The sequence below is a fragment of the Pteropus medius genome, unplaced genomic scaffold, assembly GCF_902729225.1.
Source record: "Pteropus medius unplaced genomic scaffold, Ma_sr-lr_union100, whole genome shotgun sequence".
Taxonomy (NCBI): domain Eukaryota; kingdom Metazoa; phylum Chordata; class Mammalia; order Chiroptera; family Pteropodidae; genus Pteropus; species Pteropus medius.
In genome coordinates this window covers 1,298,050-1,312,825 of record NW_024349798.1, presented here as the reverse complement: position 1 = coordinate 1,312,825, position 14,776 = coordinate 1,298,050, and the positions used below count along the sequence as shown (strand labels likewise).

The following is a 14,776-nucleotide window of genomic DNA, read 5'->3' as shown; positions in this document are numbered from 1 at the left end:
AGAGAATTCCAGGTTTTTCAAGGGGTTCCACAGCCCAAGAGGACTAAGAAACTAGTTCTAATCCCATTTCCTATTAAGATTGGAAGATGGACAAGCTGGACAGTGTAGAGAAACATACATTAATAATCTTGTTTCCACCAAGAAACAGTGTGTACTCCTGCGGCGTAGCCTTAAGCATAAATTGGGACTTACAGCACCTACTCATATAGAACATTTACCTTGTTGCCTGGCTTACAGACACAAGAAATCTTGGCTTTTGTCAGTGCGTTTTTGTCACAGGGGCCTTCTGCACCCGTGAGTTCTGGGCCTAAAAGTGAGGCTGAGCCTGTAGCCTCCTAAGACTAGCAGTTACATACATACTCCCCAACTATGAGCCTTATCTGACTCCTGTTGGCAGGAGTCATCCTTGGTGGTTCAAAGAAAATGTCACAAGCTCTCCTCTCGAAGCCCTGGGCAATCATAAAAAGAAATAGGAAGGTCCTACCCCATCCCTTTTACCTTTTTCCTGTCCAAGAAGAAAGAACATAAAACAAGGGCTCTTTCTTCTGGGCTCTGCCACTTCCTCAGACCCTCCCCTGGCCAGATACTATAGACACAGACAACAAACTCCCCCTTAAATAGTTGTTTATTGGCAGTGGGCTGGAAAGGGCGATGGAGTTAGCATTCACAGACAACACCACGCACCAATGTCACAAGGGAGGTAAGAGTGATGGGAAAGAGGAGCCTGGAGCCCCGGATGAGGCCCCCTCTTCAGGTGTGTGGAAGCGGGCAGGGCCTGGAGTGTTGAGGCGGCCTTGGAACACCTCCGCTTAGTAGGCATGGTTAGATATGAAGAGGGACTGGCTGGCTGCAGCCCCGGCCTGACCACTTGGGGTGTACTTTCCTTGGCAGGCGAGGCTGTTGGCCTAAGAGGGAGAGGAGCCAGTGAGAAGTTCTGTTCTCAGAATGCCGTCCACCCCAGCACTCTGCCTGCCTCCCGCCCCATCCTCACCAGTGCTCGCTTGACATATTCCTCCTGGGCAGCCTTCAGGTTCTCCTTCTTTCCACCCCAGGCCTTCAGGGCAGAGGCCTGCAGGGCTCGGCCATAGGAAAAGGTCAGGGCCCAAGGCTTCAGCAGGGGGCACTTGTTGATTGCATTGAGGTTGATGGATGCCTCCTCCTCACTCTGACCTCCAGATAAGAAGGTGATCCCTGTAAAACAAGGGGTGAAATGTGAAGAGGAGTCATAGTCAGAGACCAGTAGGAGTCCCTAGCAGCTGACCTGGAAAGCAGACCAATGGGCATAAGGATTATGGGTATAGTTTGTCTCCCAGAGGGCAAAATGAGGGCTTGGGGTTTACCAGGGACAGCAGGGGGCACTGTGCGGCGCAGCGCTGTGACAGTTGCCATGGCAATCTCCTCGTTAGAAAATTTCTGGGTGCAGGCATGGCCTGGGGTGACCATATTAGGCTTCAGCAAGGTGCCTTCCAGGTAGATGTGATGATCACTCAGAGCCTTGTAGACAGCAGCCAGCACCTAGAGTAGGGCAGGACCAAAGTGAGATGAAGTACGGGAACAGGCGTCAGACCCAGCTGCCTAGCCCACCGCACTGCCCAGGCATGCAGGCAACCTACCTTTTCAGTTACATACTGACAGCGCTTCAGGTCGTGGTCCCCATCAGGGAGGATCTCAGGCTCCACGATGGGCACAATGCCATTCTATGGGGTGAGGGATAGGGTAGCCATGAGGCCTCCTAACCCAGAGCCTTACTGACAGCTCTCCACAGACATTAGCCAAGGTCTTATCTCCATAAAGACAGAGAAACTCATGGTTTCAAAGCCCTCAGCTTTGTAGGGCTGTCAGATCTCCTCAGATCTACCCACAAGCCCTGTCCTGCCCTTCTGTTCAGAGTCTTCGAATGTCCTCTACAGGCCCAAGCCTAATGCCTGGTGAGGATCTGGAATGGCTGCTTTGGGGGAGGCAGAAATCTTGGCAGATGGGTGGCAGGCTACCTGATACTCTGGAACCAGCTGAGGTGGGAGCTGGCCTGAAAGGGACACGCAGGCCTACCTGCTGGCAGATGCTGGCATAACGGGCCAAAACATTGGCATTTTCCATGATGGCAAGGGCTGAGGGAGTGTGTTCCCCAATCTTCAGCACACAGCGCCACTTGGCAAAGTCAGCTCCATCCTTCTTGTACTGAGCACAGCGCTCAGACAGCCCATCCAATCCTGGAGAGAGGATGGAAAAGTCATGGCATGGCAAAGGAGGCGGCAGGTGGTACCCCCTCATCCTGAGCACCGAGAGGGGCACCAACCTGAGTGGGTTGGTCAATATGGCAAGAAGCCAAACAGTTCTCACCTTGGGTGGTAGTCTCGCCATTTGTTCCTGCCAGGGGTACCACACCCTTGTCTACCTGTTGGGGTTGGTCAACAACATAAAACAGAGGAAGTGACCTCTAGGACCCTTTTCTCCTCTAGGGCCCCACTCCGCCCCCAACTTTACTTAATCTCTCAAGCTGCATCTCTTGTTCTGCAAATGTTTTCACTTAGTTACAGTATCTGATCCTGTCAGACAGACTACATGGGGATACTATTTGACAGAGAGCCTGGGCTCCTACCACTTCCTAATTCTGTGAGCAAAACACTTTGCTGCCTTGAGCTTCTGGTTTTTCATCTGTACAAAGAGGGTAATAACTTGCTCTTACAACTTCAAGGATTAAAAATGCCAAGGAGGACCCACAGTTCCGACCTTTCCTTACACGTGATCTGGGGCAGACTCTAGGTGCCCAAGTCTCCTGGCACCTAGCCCAGTGTTCAAACCAGAGCCTATTACTCTGGATTTCCTTCTTGTGGACCAATCTCAAATCTCACATCATGAGGCCCAGCCTCCTCACCTTGATGCCCACAACACCGCCCTTGGATTTGATAACTTGGGGGAAGGGACGCCCATCATCTGCCTTCTGATAAAGCGTCTCATGGAAGAGGATGACACCCCCAATGCAGGGATTCACACGGTCATCGGCAGTCAGCAGCAGCTGGCGGTAGAAGCGACGGTTCTCCTCGGTGTTCTCAGTGCCAATGGACTGCAGCCGCTTGGCAATGCTCCCTGGAAGGGACCATCACATGGTAATAAAGGGATCAGCCTGTCACCCCCAACCCTGGGCCTTCCTCCTACTGTGTCCTGTCCATACCAGTGGACTCATCTGCAGCCAAGATGCCTTTGCCCGGAGCCACAATGCGGTGAGCAATGTCAGACAGCTCTTTCTTCTGCTCCGGGGTCAGCGCTGGGTATTGGTAGGGCATGGTGCCTGTCAGTTCCTGGGCAAAGGAGACAGAGCGGGGAGGACCAGTTTGCTAGGTCTTTCTGTGGTCTCCCAATGAGCAGGGCCCCTTACCTGGAGGTCAGGGCAAATGTTCCCTACCTCCTCTGCCCCACACCCAGTAGGTCTTAGATCACTTCCTGTCCCCAGCTCTCCCCTACACCCGACTTCCCTAAACTAGGCCTGCCTCTTGTACCTTTCCTAACTCTGTTTGTTGCTGGGTGTTGCCCAGCTGAGGGTGGGGTTGCATACTGGCATCTGGGGTAAAGGAATAGGCCAGAGCCATGGACAGATGGCTCATGTAGAAGCTGGACCCTTCTGGCTTGCGCCTTGCCATGGGGTCACCTTGCCTAGAAGCAAAATTGAACCAAAGTATTTTAGAATTTAGAGGTCATGCATAAGGCGAAGGGCCCAACCCCCTCATTTGAAAGGACCCAGAGAAGGGAAAGGTCTTTAAGTCACACAGCAACCCAAGGGCCAGAACTGAGATAAGAACCCAGATCTTCTGACTGCCACTGAGGTGTCCCTTCCAATCCACCCAAGATCCCAGAGCTGGGACAGGCATCAACACCTCAAGGACATCCCAAGGTCAGGCGTTTGGAAAAGGGTGTTAAGGAAATGGTGGGAGGTAATCAGAAGCCTAGGAAAGGGCAGCAGAGGAAGCCCTGCCTGAGGTGGAAGGGGGTGAGGTCTGTGGATCTCACTGCTCATGAAGGGTAAAGAGAGTGGAGGAGAGGCAAGCGCCCCACCCCTTCCCTAAAAAAGGCTCCTGTCTGCTCGCAGGGCTGCAGCTGCTCCAGGCTCAGAATCAAGGTCATCCGATAAGGAAAGATAAAAAAAAGTGTTAATGGGGCATCAGGCGCTGCCAAGGAGACTCCCCTCCTCTCCAGGGGCGCCAGTCTCCCGGGGTAGGGGCCAACCACATGCTTTCAGGAACCCAGAGGTAGTATATGAGCCGGCTCCCAAACCCTCGCTGCCTCGGGGCCAGTATCCTTTGCACCAGGGGTCCCAGCAAGAAAATGGGAGGGGGAATGGCCCTTCATCTCGCATGCTTCCTCCCCCGCCGTGACTCAGCGCGCAGAGCCGCCGCATTGCGCAGTAAACCGAGGGAGCTCTAACTAGAGAGGATTGGGGAGCCTGGGCTGGGAGCGCGTATGTATGTGGTGATGGTGTGTGTATGGGGGGAGGCTCCGTGCTGACGCCCGACCCGCCACGGCCTACAGGATCTTTCTCCACGGTCCCTGACCTTCGCACGTGGCGAAGGGCGCTCACCTGGCAGAGTAGAGGGGCTGGTTTGCCCGGTGCAGAGGTGGAGGGCAGCGGGTTGGCGAGTGGACTGAGGGAGCGAACGCAGCGGTCGTCACCAGCACCCCGGTTCTGCGGCGCGTTCCAAGCGGAACGCGGCCTATTCAGCTCCCGAGGGGGCGGCACAGGGGGCGGGAAGGAGGCGGTATCAAGCCATATAAGGGCAGAGCTCCGCCCTCTGCCGGGGTTTTTTTCCTTTACTGGAGCCCGAGGCGTCCTGGTGTCCAATTGCAGGCGATGAATTGTGGGAGCGGCCGCCCCCGAAAGGCGAAGCCGGTAGGCGGCTCTTGGGCGGGGACAGTGCAGCCAGCACGCGAGCCCTCCCCCATCCCCTTAGGACGTGACTCTGACCACATCCCGCGGTCTCGGCCCTCCCTCTCTTCTCCGCCTGGCGCGCTGAGGCTCGGTGACTCAGCCGGTTTCTGGCACCGGAGATGGGCGGGGGAGGGGGTATAGGAGCCCGAGAAGATGGAGGCTCAGCGTCCCCTCTCAGGCCCGGCCCACCCCAGTTTCCGGCCTGCGCTGATGCAGTGTGAGTCTTTGCCACCGAACCTAGAGCTTAACCTCCGCCGGCCTCACCCGCAGCCTGGACTTGCGGGCTCTGGGGCGCGGGGCCGCTTCTCCCTGGGTCACTAGCCCAGGCATAAGCGGTGGGAGAAAGGGCGGTGAGTGGACGTACAGCAAGAGCAAGGAAGCAGCTGGGATGGCAGGGGGCAGTGGTTCTGGGAGTCCCACCCAGGCGGGTGTGTCCCTCATGCTCCGGGGGCCTCTAGAGCCAGCCTTGCCCGTGCTCCGTCCGGGGCTGGACTGCCTGAAGTTCGGCCGCCTCGCAAAGCCGGACCACGCGGAAAGTGGCCGGCCGCGCTCGGCGCAAGCAAGTCTGGGGATGGGAGGCCAGAGTCCCTGCTAAACGTTTCACTTGTACCTGACGTCCCACTCCAGAATAAAATCTGGCTGCCAGCTGGTCCTCCTCCCCCAGACAAGGTCTCCCCTTCTAATCCGGACGCCTCTGGCCCAACCCCACCCCCGCTCGGTCCTACTGGCGCCCACCTGAGGAGGCCGAAGGAGCGGGCAGAGCCTGGTCAGCAGCGAGTGAGCCACGCCACACCCGGCTGGGTTATAAAGCAGTTTCCACCCTCCCCCCAACCAATGTCCCCAACCTTCTCCAGTGACTCTTGCCCTTTCCACGCCACGGATCCCCTGGCAAGGACCTATATTTAGGGAAACCTGAAGCCCCTGGCATTCACGCCAGCGTGGGGCCTAAAGTGAGGGAAGAGAGAGGGAGCTGTGGGCCTGCCCTATTTTGAGGGTCAGGGGAGGCTCCCTGCTCACTCACCTGTGCTTCAGAGTAAATTTCTTCCTTGAAAATCCAGACTGAGGCCCTCAAACTGTTGTCAAGAGAAATACATCTTTGGATAGAGATCTGTGGAGAAAGAGGGGAGAGAAAGGGGACTCAGCCCATGTGGCCTCCCCTGCCTCCTCTGATCCTTTCCCTGACTGGGCTCTGATGGGGGCTGTTATGATTCTCCGGAGCCTATTTCTTTAGAGGGAGAGCGGATGCAGGCACTACACTCACATCTCAAAATAACCAAGAACGAGCCCGATCCTGTCTGATCTTGGAAGTTAAGCAGGGTTGTGCCTGGTTAGTACTTGGATGGAAGACCACCTAGGAAGACCAGGTGCTGTAGGCATAAAAAATAAGGGATTGTAAACTGACAAGGTCTTTGTAATCTGTGAGGTCAACCAAGGGTTGCCTCGCCTAAAAAATAAAAATAAAAAATAAATTACCAACCAACCAACCAACCAAGAACCCATGGACCAAGTGTGCTGAGGTGCCCCTATATCCTGATGCTCAAGGCTCAAGTTCCTCCCATAATGCTGTCTGGTGAGCAGTATCCCCACCCTCACCTTCAAACATGAGTTTACTTGGGGAAGGGAAGAAGGGGCACCTGTCAGAGCACTAGTCCCTCTCCCTTCTGGCCCTACAAAGGGGCTGCAGTCCAGCCGCCCAAGGGCTCTTTGAGTCCTGCTCTGCCAGGAGCCAAGCTCTCTCCACAGCTGGTTCCCAGGCCAGTGAGTTGGGCTGGCCACTTGTGGTTCTAGTGGCCTGGAGAAAGGTGTCCTGAGGCCCCTCAGGGAAGAGGGCATATGAGCCCTGGGGGCTGGCCGCTCCCCAGAGGGCAGGGACTTTGGATCCTCATCGGAGCTTGATCTCAAAGCAGAGACAGTTGAGGCTCTGGCAGTCAGGAAGTTGGCACGCGCAGGCACAGTCGCAAAGTGGGCAGCAACTAGGGCAGCGAGGGGCCCAACCCTGAGGGAGAAAAGAAAGAGGTGGGCAGGAGGAAGGGAGACCAGAACTTGAAGCTGGTACCCTCTTGAGGGAGAAGGGAACAAGCCCAGAAAGGCCCGTGTGCCTAGTGGAACAGAGTACCATCCACTATTCCTGATGAACAAATCAATTCCCTGTGCTGTTGAGAAATCGGCAAGGAGGTAATGTTCCAAACAACTGAGTTCAGGATCTGGAAGAAATTATTCAGGCGGTTCTCTCTTTCTTCCATTTTATGAGCAAGGAGACTGGAGGACCAGAGAACAACTGGCCTGGTCCCATGCTAGAATTTGGGTGTCCCAATGTTCAGCTCAGTGATGGTTCTACCGCATCATTGCCCCATGCAATTAAAAGTCAACAGACAGGGAAAGTAAACATACATTTTCTGTCCATGATGAAAATAATTTGCCGGTTTTGTGGATTTCTTGACATGAGACCAAACTGCAGGATCTCATTCATCATTCATTTCTGAGCACCTACTCTGATCAAGGCACAGTCTGCATTTATGCATGGATTTTTTAAATCTTTCTAGTTTTCTTTGAAAATGGTAATTTGCATATTTAAAAAATTTTAATGTCCTCAAAAGAATTACATCTATTTTAATTATCAGAACCTTGAGTAGGGCGCCTCTTTAGCAAGAAGGAAGTGGAGGCTCAGAGAAGGGAGTGACTGCCTAAAAGAATGAGAAATACAACTAGAGAATGCTGCTGCGAGGGACCTGCCTGTCTGCTTCCAGTCCCGAGATCCCCCTCAACCCCACTGCCTCCCAGCACCAGGAATGGCAGCTTCTTTCTGGGTCTGCAAGGGCAGGGACAGTTCACCACATGTCTCCACTGAGTTAGCATGGGGACTCAGGCTCAGCAATGAATGTTGAATGAATAGATGAACCAAAGCACATCATTTTTCCCTCTTTAAGCAAAGAAGAGAAAAGAGGGCTTCGCAGTTCCCAGGGGAAACAGAAGGTCTGCCTCTTAGGGAATAGGAACAGCATGTCCTCAGAGACAGGAAGGGAGAACAGCCTCCTCCAACCCACTCCTCTCCTGCCCTGGGACTAGGGCAGAGATGATCTGAGACTGCTTCAGGCATGGACTGGAGTCAGGCCAAGTGGCTGGAGTGGGACATGCCCAGGATATGTGACAGAAGATTGGCTCCTTGAGGCCTGAGGCAGAGCTAGTGACAGTCACAGTTGCACAGCTCAGACACCGGGCCAAGCCAAGAATAGGGGAATGACCTTTTGAGCAGCTGAGGTTTCTGGGGTGCAGTGTCAGATGACTGGTGAGATCAGATAGCACTAGGGGCTCCAATGAGGGGAGGGGATCTAGCGGCTGCAGAGAAAGGGGTGTGAATTGGGCTGGAGCTACTGCCAACAGAAGTGGCTCTCAAGGAGGAGACTAGACATGGTAGAAGGGAGAGAGAACAAAGTGGTTTCCTTCCGTTGAATGAAGGTGTGGTTTGGAGTCTCTGGAGAGTCCCAGTTTGGGAATGAAGTGGGTTCTGTGGGTTTTGGGAGGACCACACTGTGCCCAGAATTGGTGGCTGAGAAAGGCTCCTTTGCCTTCACTTCAGAGAAGGTATTAAAAGCTCTTGGCTCTGTCCATTAGATGGGTTTAGATCTAGTCATTAATAACTGGTTAATGGATATCTTGACTCTCACGGGCAGCCAGGTGACTTCTGGAAGGAATCTGCTGTTTAAGTACATTAAGCAAAGACTCCACAAGAATGTTAACCCTTGTGTTTCTCTAGGCTCTGCAGTTTTTCACTTTGATTTCTTTTGCTTTGATTTTGTAAAGGCCATCCATCTTTAGAGCTCAGGCCCAGCTTCAAATCTAATTCAGGCCCAGGTTTGGCTAATTCATGTTTCCTCATCTCAGAACCCACGTCATAAGGTCACTGTGGGGAATTAACAGGAAGAAGTAAGCATGAAGCCTGGTGTTTGGTGAACACTCAATAGATGGGAGCTATTCTCACTGTCACAGCCCGTTCCTCTTAGTGGTTCTTTACCCTGGTGTGGGGCAGGATCACATGAGAACTTGTTAAAAACTCAAACTCCAATCTAATCCCAGACCTGCTGAGTCTGGGGCCTGGATGCCTGGCTGTTTAAGCCTCATACCTGCTTCTGATCACACACAAGGCTGAGAACCAACCACTGCACTCTATCACATTATTTCTTGCACTGTTATAATTGCCTTATTTCTCTTTGTCCTTCACTGGCATGTAAGCCCTGCGAGGCTGGGACCACGTCCATCTTGTTCTGCTGTGCTCCTAGGGTCCAGCACAGTGCCTCAACAAGACTCCATAAATCTTTGGTTAAGGGAATCAATAAGTGAATGAATGAACTAGATCCTCCTGACATGCCTGTGATAGAAATAGAACAGGCAGGTTTCTCCCCCCGAAAGAAAGAGAAGCCTGGGTTTGTGTCTTGGCCCAGGCCTCAGGCAAGTCACTTGAGCCTTGTGAGCTTCAGTTTTTGCAGCTGTGAAGTAGGCAAGAACTTTGTAATATTTGTGGTTGTTATTGTTACAAAGGAAACTGAAGAACAGAGACTTTAATGCACCAACTATAGTCAGCCCAAGTTATGAATTTGCTTAGTCTTTTATCCTTGCTCTTTCCTTCTAGGGAAGGTCATCACTTCAAGGACAGTAGCTTCTGTCTAAATTGCTGAGCCCCAAACAGTTATTGCCCAGGAAGATGGCTGATTACACTGAACATCTTTAAAACCAAAAATGCAAAAATGGCCTGTTCTCCGCAAGCCAGGCTTCTCCCTGAGGACTGTTCCAACACACTATGTAGCAATTTCCTATGCAAGACTCTACTGTGTAATATTGGAGAAGCGACTAAACTTTTCCAAGCCAATTGATTCCCCTGTGAAAGGAGAGTATGAATACTTAACCTATCTACATGTACAGGCATGGATAGGTGGCCAAGGTGTGATGTCAAGTTAAAAAGGGCAAGTAGCAGTTGTGATGAAACAGTCTATGTGGTATGACCCATTTTTACCAAATAATAGTAAAATACAGCAGTGACAGTACTGTATATTAGCATATGAAAGACATACACAAAACATAGCAACCTTGGTTAGAGAGCTGATTTATAAAGTACCTTGTACTTTCTATGTATTTCTACATACATACTTTGTAATTAATGCTTTTTGTAATCAGCAAAATATACATACAGGTTTTTAAAAAACACCCAGCTCTCTGGGTTGTTGAGAAAGTAATAATATCAATAAAGTGGCACAGCATCTGGAACATACTTTTCACTCAATAAACAGAAAGAGCTCTCTGAGAGGTTCTGTTTAACTACCATTTGCAGAAGTGATTATATGCCCTGCATGTTACACACATCGCTTTTCTCCAGCTGCCACCCTGTTTTCTTTTCACCCTGCCTTCATTACTAGAAAGTATCTGATATGTTATTCATGTTGTTTTTTGCTGTCTCCACCTGACCCAGTACCTGGAATTGTGCTTGGCCTAGAATAGGTGCTGAACAATAAATGTTGAACAACAAACAACAAAAAAAATGCACAGATAGTGCTTGTACCAGGGCTCAGGAGGTCAGGAGATAGGGTGAGAACTCACAGCTTCCGTGGGCTGGGGGCAGCAGGCATCCAGGTAGTGGGCTGGGCTAGGCAGAGGGAAGTTGCAGGCTTCTGCACAGGTCCAGCAACAGTCTTGGGGCCTGGAGGCGCCTTGCTTCCTGCAGGGGAAGCTGCAGCCAGTACAGCAGCCCTGGGCCTAGGAGATGACAGGGCTCAGAATCTGGGCCAGGTGGCAAGTAGAGACAGCCAAGACAAGGTTTTGGGGAGAGGGGCAAGAGGAGGTTCAGCAAGTAACAGCAGAGGAGGGACTTTTTTGGTCTCATGGAAGGGACAGATGTGGGGACTAAATAAATGGCAAGGAGTCTCAGGGTAAGGGCATGCAGATGAGGGCACAATTTACCAGGTTCCTTTTCCCCAGAGCCCACTCTTCAGCCCCCACGAGGCCCCTCACCAGCAGGCAATGCCTAGTCAACAGCACTAGGCCCAGCAACAACAAATAGATGCCCACTGCGATGAAGACGATGGCAGGAATGGGGAGCAGCAGGGAAGGACTGCTGACAGGAGCTGGGGCTGGATTCCACGGGCTAGAGGAGGCCTGAATGAGCACAGGAGGAAGGAGTGACAAGGAGCTGGGAGGGGCTGCAGGAACACAGAAATACCAAGAGGGACACGGAGGTGGCTGGGAAAAGGAACAGCCACCAGATAGTGGGGAGTGAGTCAATAGGACTACACTCTCTTGCCCCCCAAACCTGCCTTTCCCCGTCATCCCCATTTTAGCACCATCAGGGTGTGTTGGTCATTCTGGACTTTACCAAGACTTACTGAACTTCTTTTCAGAATGTTTCTTCAAAGGACCTCTTGTCTCTGATTCATTATGATTCCTCAGCCAACGTTACTGACCCTTAACTGTTTTCGTCCCTTTCCACACCAGCTGTCCTTGTGACTCTCTCCTTTCCTTACAATCCATCATTGGCTCCCAGGGACTCAATCTAAACTTATCTCAGTGGCAAAGGCTCCGTCTAGCCCTACCTGCCTCTCTCACCTTCCCCCTTCACACTCCAGCCATACTGAAGTTCTAGCAGTTCCCCAAATGCCCTATCCTCTCTCACACCCCCCAGGTCTCTGCCCTGATGTTCCCTTTGCCTCGTCCATCTTGTTCTGCTGTGCCCCTAGGGTCCAGCCTTTTTCTCCTTGTTTTCTTGGCAAACTCATCTTGCCAGGAAGAGTGGGAAAGTGCTCTCCTGCACCAAGTCCATCCCTGGCATTCTTTCTCAAAGCTCTTGTCCTGAGCTGCAACGGTCTATGTTGAGGAAAGAGCCCCCTTTCCAGTTCCCGAAGGCAGGCAAAGTCAGGGTGAGTTTAGGGCGCTGAGAGGGTCTAGGACTCACGTCCATGGGGCAGGACAGCGCCAGTCAGTTCAGGAGCTGCAGAGGAAAGAGTCGAGGGCTTCAAAGGCTGAGAAGGGCCCCTAGACTGGGGTGCCCACTCTCTTCTTCCCACTTCCGGTTTGGGGAAACTGAGGCCCAAAGATGGCCCCTAGTCTGGACAGTGAGGATCCGGACGGATTCGAGGGTGACGCCTCCCTCGCAGACCTCAGCCCGACCCAGGCCACCGATGTCCCAACACCCCGGCTCCCTCCATCGACCCATCCGCAGCACCTGCACCCTCAGGACCGAGGGCAGTTCGCGGATTCCGCGCCGCGTAGAGTCCAATTGGCCATGGCGGCCGTGCTGTCCAGAAGCCAATCGCGGTTTCCTGCTGTTGTCATGGGGACAGAACGCCGCTTCTACGGCGGCCGCCGAGACCCAAATCCCTTCTCCCCACCTCGCTTTCGCAGCCAGTCCTCTACGTCTACCAGTTCTCTGTCGCAGTCCTCCGCTGCCACCCTCCTGGGTAGGATCCTGGAATCATATGCTGGCTCCCGCTACAAAGGGAAGACTAAACCTCCAGCCCACTCCACCAACTTGCTGTGACTTCGGGCGAGACACTGAGCCTCGCTGAGTCCATTTCCCCCTCTGTAAAAGGAGGACCCGCCTGCCTCACAGGGATGTTGTAAAAATCAAAGCTACGTGCGTGTCTGGATTTATCCTTAATATTTTTTCAAACTGACTCTAGTCGTTTTCATTGATAGTGCCGGAATTTAAGACTTCATCCTGATTTCTTGAACTTTCACATCATTGTCCAAAGTGACTTCCTCCCACCCACAGTAGGTCTTGTTCCTTTTCTATTTTTAAACCTCGGAAAGCTCACCACTGACTCCAGGATAAAGCCCAAATACTTTAGCTGACTGTCAACACCTTCCAGTCTGTGCCTTGCCTATCTTCCATTGATTCAATCCCAAACATCCCACTGGGTGCCAAGCACTGCTCTAGGCTCTGGGTCTGTAGCAGAGAATAAGGCAGACAAATTTCCTCTCTTGTGTTGCTTATATTCCACTGGGAGAGGGGGAAATCAGATAATATGTAAACAAATAAGATTATTTTGTGTCCCATTAGTTCTTCCCAGGCTCCACCATAAGATCTGTTCAAGGTTCCTGAACCAGTGCCTGTGGTTCCACAGCTCCACACCTTTGCAGATGCTGTTCCCTCTGCCTAGGACACCCTTCTCATTTCCCCCCTTAATGAACTACTTCCTTGTTCTCCAGGCATCTGCTCAATTTTGCCGGAGGGAGGTCTTCCTGCCAGCCCCAGGCAGAGGAATCTGCTTTGGGCACCATATATATACAGCTTTTCTGATACTTTACCACAAGATATTTGAATTCTCCACTTCAGTGCCTGGCTCCTCAATTAGAATGTGAGAGCCTGGGACTGATTCGTTGCCATATTTCAAGCCCTAGCACTTGGCCTGGCCTTGGGGGCCTCCAGTGAGTACTCGCTGATTCTATGAATGAATCAAATCCAACTCTATCCACCAAAGAAGTGTTGTTATCTAGATGCCTGGGTCTGGTGGCTCTCGGGGAGCCAAGGCACTCGGACCTCCTGCTTTCATTCCTGACCTTTGTGGTTCTACACAGACATGCTTACATTTCCCCCTGAAAACACTGTTGCCATTTACCTACTTTTGCTCATGTTCTCCACCCCATGGACCTCACCACAGCTACTGCCCCTGGGGATTGCCTATACCATGAGACAGCCACAGAAGTGGCCGGGGCTGTGTCCCTGGGTCCTAAATCTCCCTCTGACCTTCAACCACACTAAGAGGTCCCAGCCACCCCTGATACCCAGAATGGGCTTCAAGCCCAGAAAACAGAAGTCTAGCTGTCCCCAATGTTACCATCACTGATTCTGAGGCAGGGTCAGCTTGCTTTCTTGAGGCTGTCCTCTTGTCTGCCCCCATCTTCTTTGCAGAATCCGAAGGCCCAAGTTGAGGCCAGCCCCAGGAAAGGCCTCAAGTGACACATACTCCCTCCCTTCTTCAGCTCCTGCCAATACAGAGACGTGAGCCTTGGCGAGGCCTCTGGACAGGTTCATGGCCTGCAGTGGTCAGTCTCACCGCTGATGGTATTCTGTTCCTACCATGAGCTCATACATTATGCAGGAGGGTAGACAGTGAACCAGGCCTGATCATTGCAAGGCAACCAATAGGAAGGGTGATGTATGCACCTCACTTTGCCAAGGCCCCACTTCCCACATTACGCCATTTGTTGGAGGTGGGGAGAAACTTGTTTCGCAATAGCTGAGAAACCATCAGGTCTCCCTCTACCTACAGTGCAAAGCTGAAGATGTCAGATATCATCCCCTGTAGTTTTGCACCGCCCCTGGGGAAGAGCGAAAAGGGATATGTGTCCTCCCAATCATCATGGGGTGGATGGGAGACCTGAAACACAGAGAAAGCCCAGATGAAAGAAGCCTTAGAGGGCCTGGGCTTGGCTGTGGGAAGGAAACCTGGCAGTTCTGATCTGATCTCAATACTTTCAGCCCCTCCTATGGACATCAGACAATATTGCCTCCCAGAGACTAAGATGAGGTTTAGCAGCCTCCTCATTATGAAAATGAAAGGCCTGTGCTTAGATGATAACCCTAGGGAAGAAGAAGCTAAGCTGCGCTGAGCTAGAGCAAGCATCATTAGAGGCCTCTCCACAGACTTTATTTTATTTTATTTTTTCACGGACTTTATTTAATCTAGCAGTAGACCTGAGTGGCGGAAATCATTTTTTTCCATTTTATAGATGGAAAAGAATTATGACCCAGTTGACAAAGAACTCTAGAACTGAGAAAGATCTAGATTTGAATTCTAGTTCTGCCAACTATGTGTCTGTGTGACCTTGGGCAAGTCAACTGAGTTCACTAAGCCTCAGTCTTCCTCA

The 14,776-nt window shown here is 52.0% G+C and overlaps 3 protein-coding genes across 9 annotated transcripts in view; 1 reads left to right on the top strand and 2 right to left on the bottom strand.

Annotated features, from left to right (window-relative positions):
• Positions 1 to 607: 607 nt before the first annotated feature.
• On the bottom strand, positions 608 to 6,024 carry ALDOA (aldolase, fructose-bisphosphate A). Of its 4 annotated transcripts, XM_039884572.1 has the most exons (10): positions 4,574 to 4,737; positions 3,498 to 3,651; positions 3,173 to 3,299; positions 2,876 to 3,087; positions 2,341 to 2,395; positions 2,050 to 2,210; positions 1,614 to 1,697; positions 1,341 to 1,515; positions 992 to 1,191; positions 608 to 905 (listed from the first exon to the last, which is right to left on the bottom strand). In XM_039884572.1, the coding sequence occupies exons 2-10, from the start codon at positions 3,636 to 3,638 to the stop codon at positions 810 to 812; spliced, it is 1,251 nt and encodes a 416-aa protein (XP_039740506.1). In that variant the 5' UTR covers positions 3,639 to 3,651; positions 4,574 to 4,737; the 3' UTR covers positions 608 to 809. The 4 variants fall into 4 exon arrangements, with proteins under 4 accessions (XP_039740506.1, XP_039740505.1, XP_039740508.1 ...); XM_039884571.1 differs by lacking the exons at positions 3,498 to 3,651; positions 4,574 to 4,737 and adding an exon at positions 5,943 to 6,024; XM_039884574.1 differs by lacking the exons at positions 3,498 to 3,651; positions 4,574 to 4,737 and adding an exon at positions 5,657 to 5,787.
• TLCD3B (TLC domain containing 3B) overlaps positions 4,873 to 14,776 on the top strand; it is a 24,691-nt gene continuing 14,787 nt past the window's right edge. Inside the window, exon 1 of the mRNA XM_039884575.1 lies at positions 4,873 to 5,138. The gene's annotated coding sequence lies outside the window, so the exon portion shown is untranslated. The remainder of the gene's footprint in view (positions 5,139 to 14,776) is intronic.
• LOC120620117 (keratin-associated protein 10-10) lies at positions 6,584 to 12,262 on the bottom strand. Of its 4 annotated transcripts, none has more exons than XM_039884579.1 (5): positions 12,129 to 12,262; positions 11,859 to 11,894; positions 10,871 to 11,065; positions 10,511 to 10,666; positions 6,584 to 6,917 (listed from the first exon to the last, which is right to left on the bottom strand). In XM_039884579.1, exons 2-5 carry the CDS (start codon positions 11,862 to 11,864, stop codon positions 6,804 to 6,806), a joined length of 471 nt encoding a protein of 156 aa, XP_039740513.1. In that variant the 5' UTR covers positions 11,865 to 11,894; positions 12,129 to 12,262; the 3' UTR covers positions 6,584 to 6,803. The 4 variants fall into 4 exon arrangements, with proteins under 4 accessions (XP_039740513.1, XP_039740515.1, XP_039740516.1 ...); XM_039884581.1 differs by having other exon boundaries at positions 10,922 to 11,065; positions 12,129 to 12,259; XM_039884582.1 differs by lacking the exon at positions 10,871 to 11,065 and having other exon boundaries at positions 12,129 to 12,260.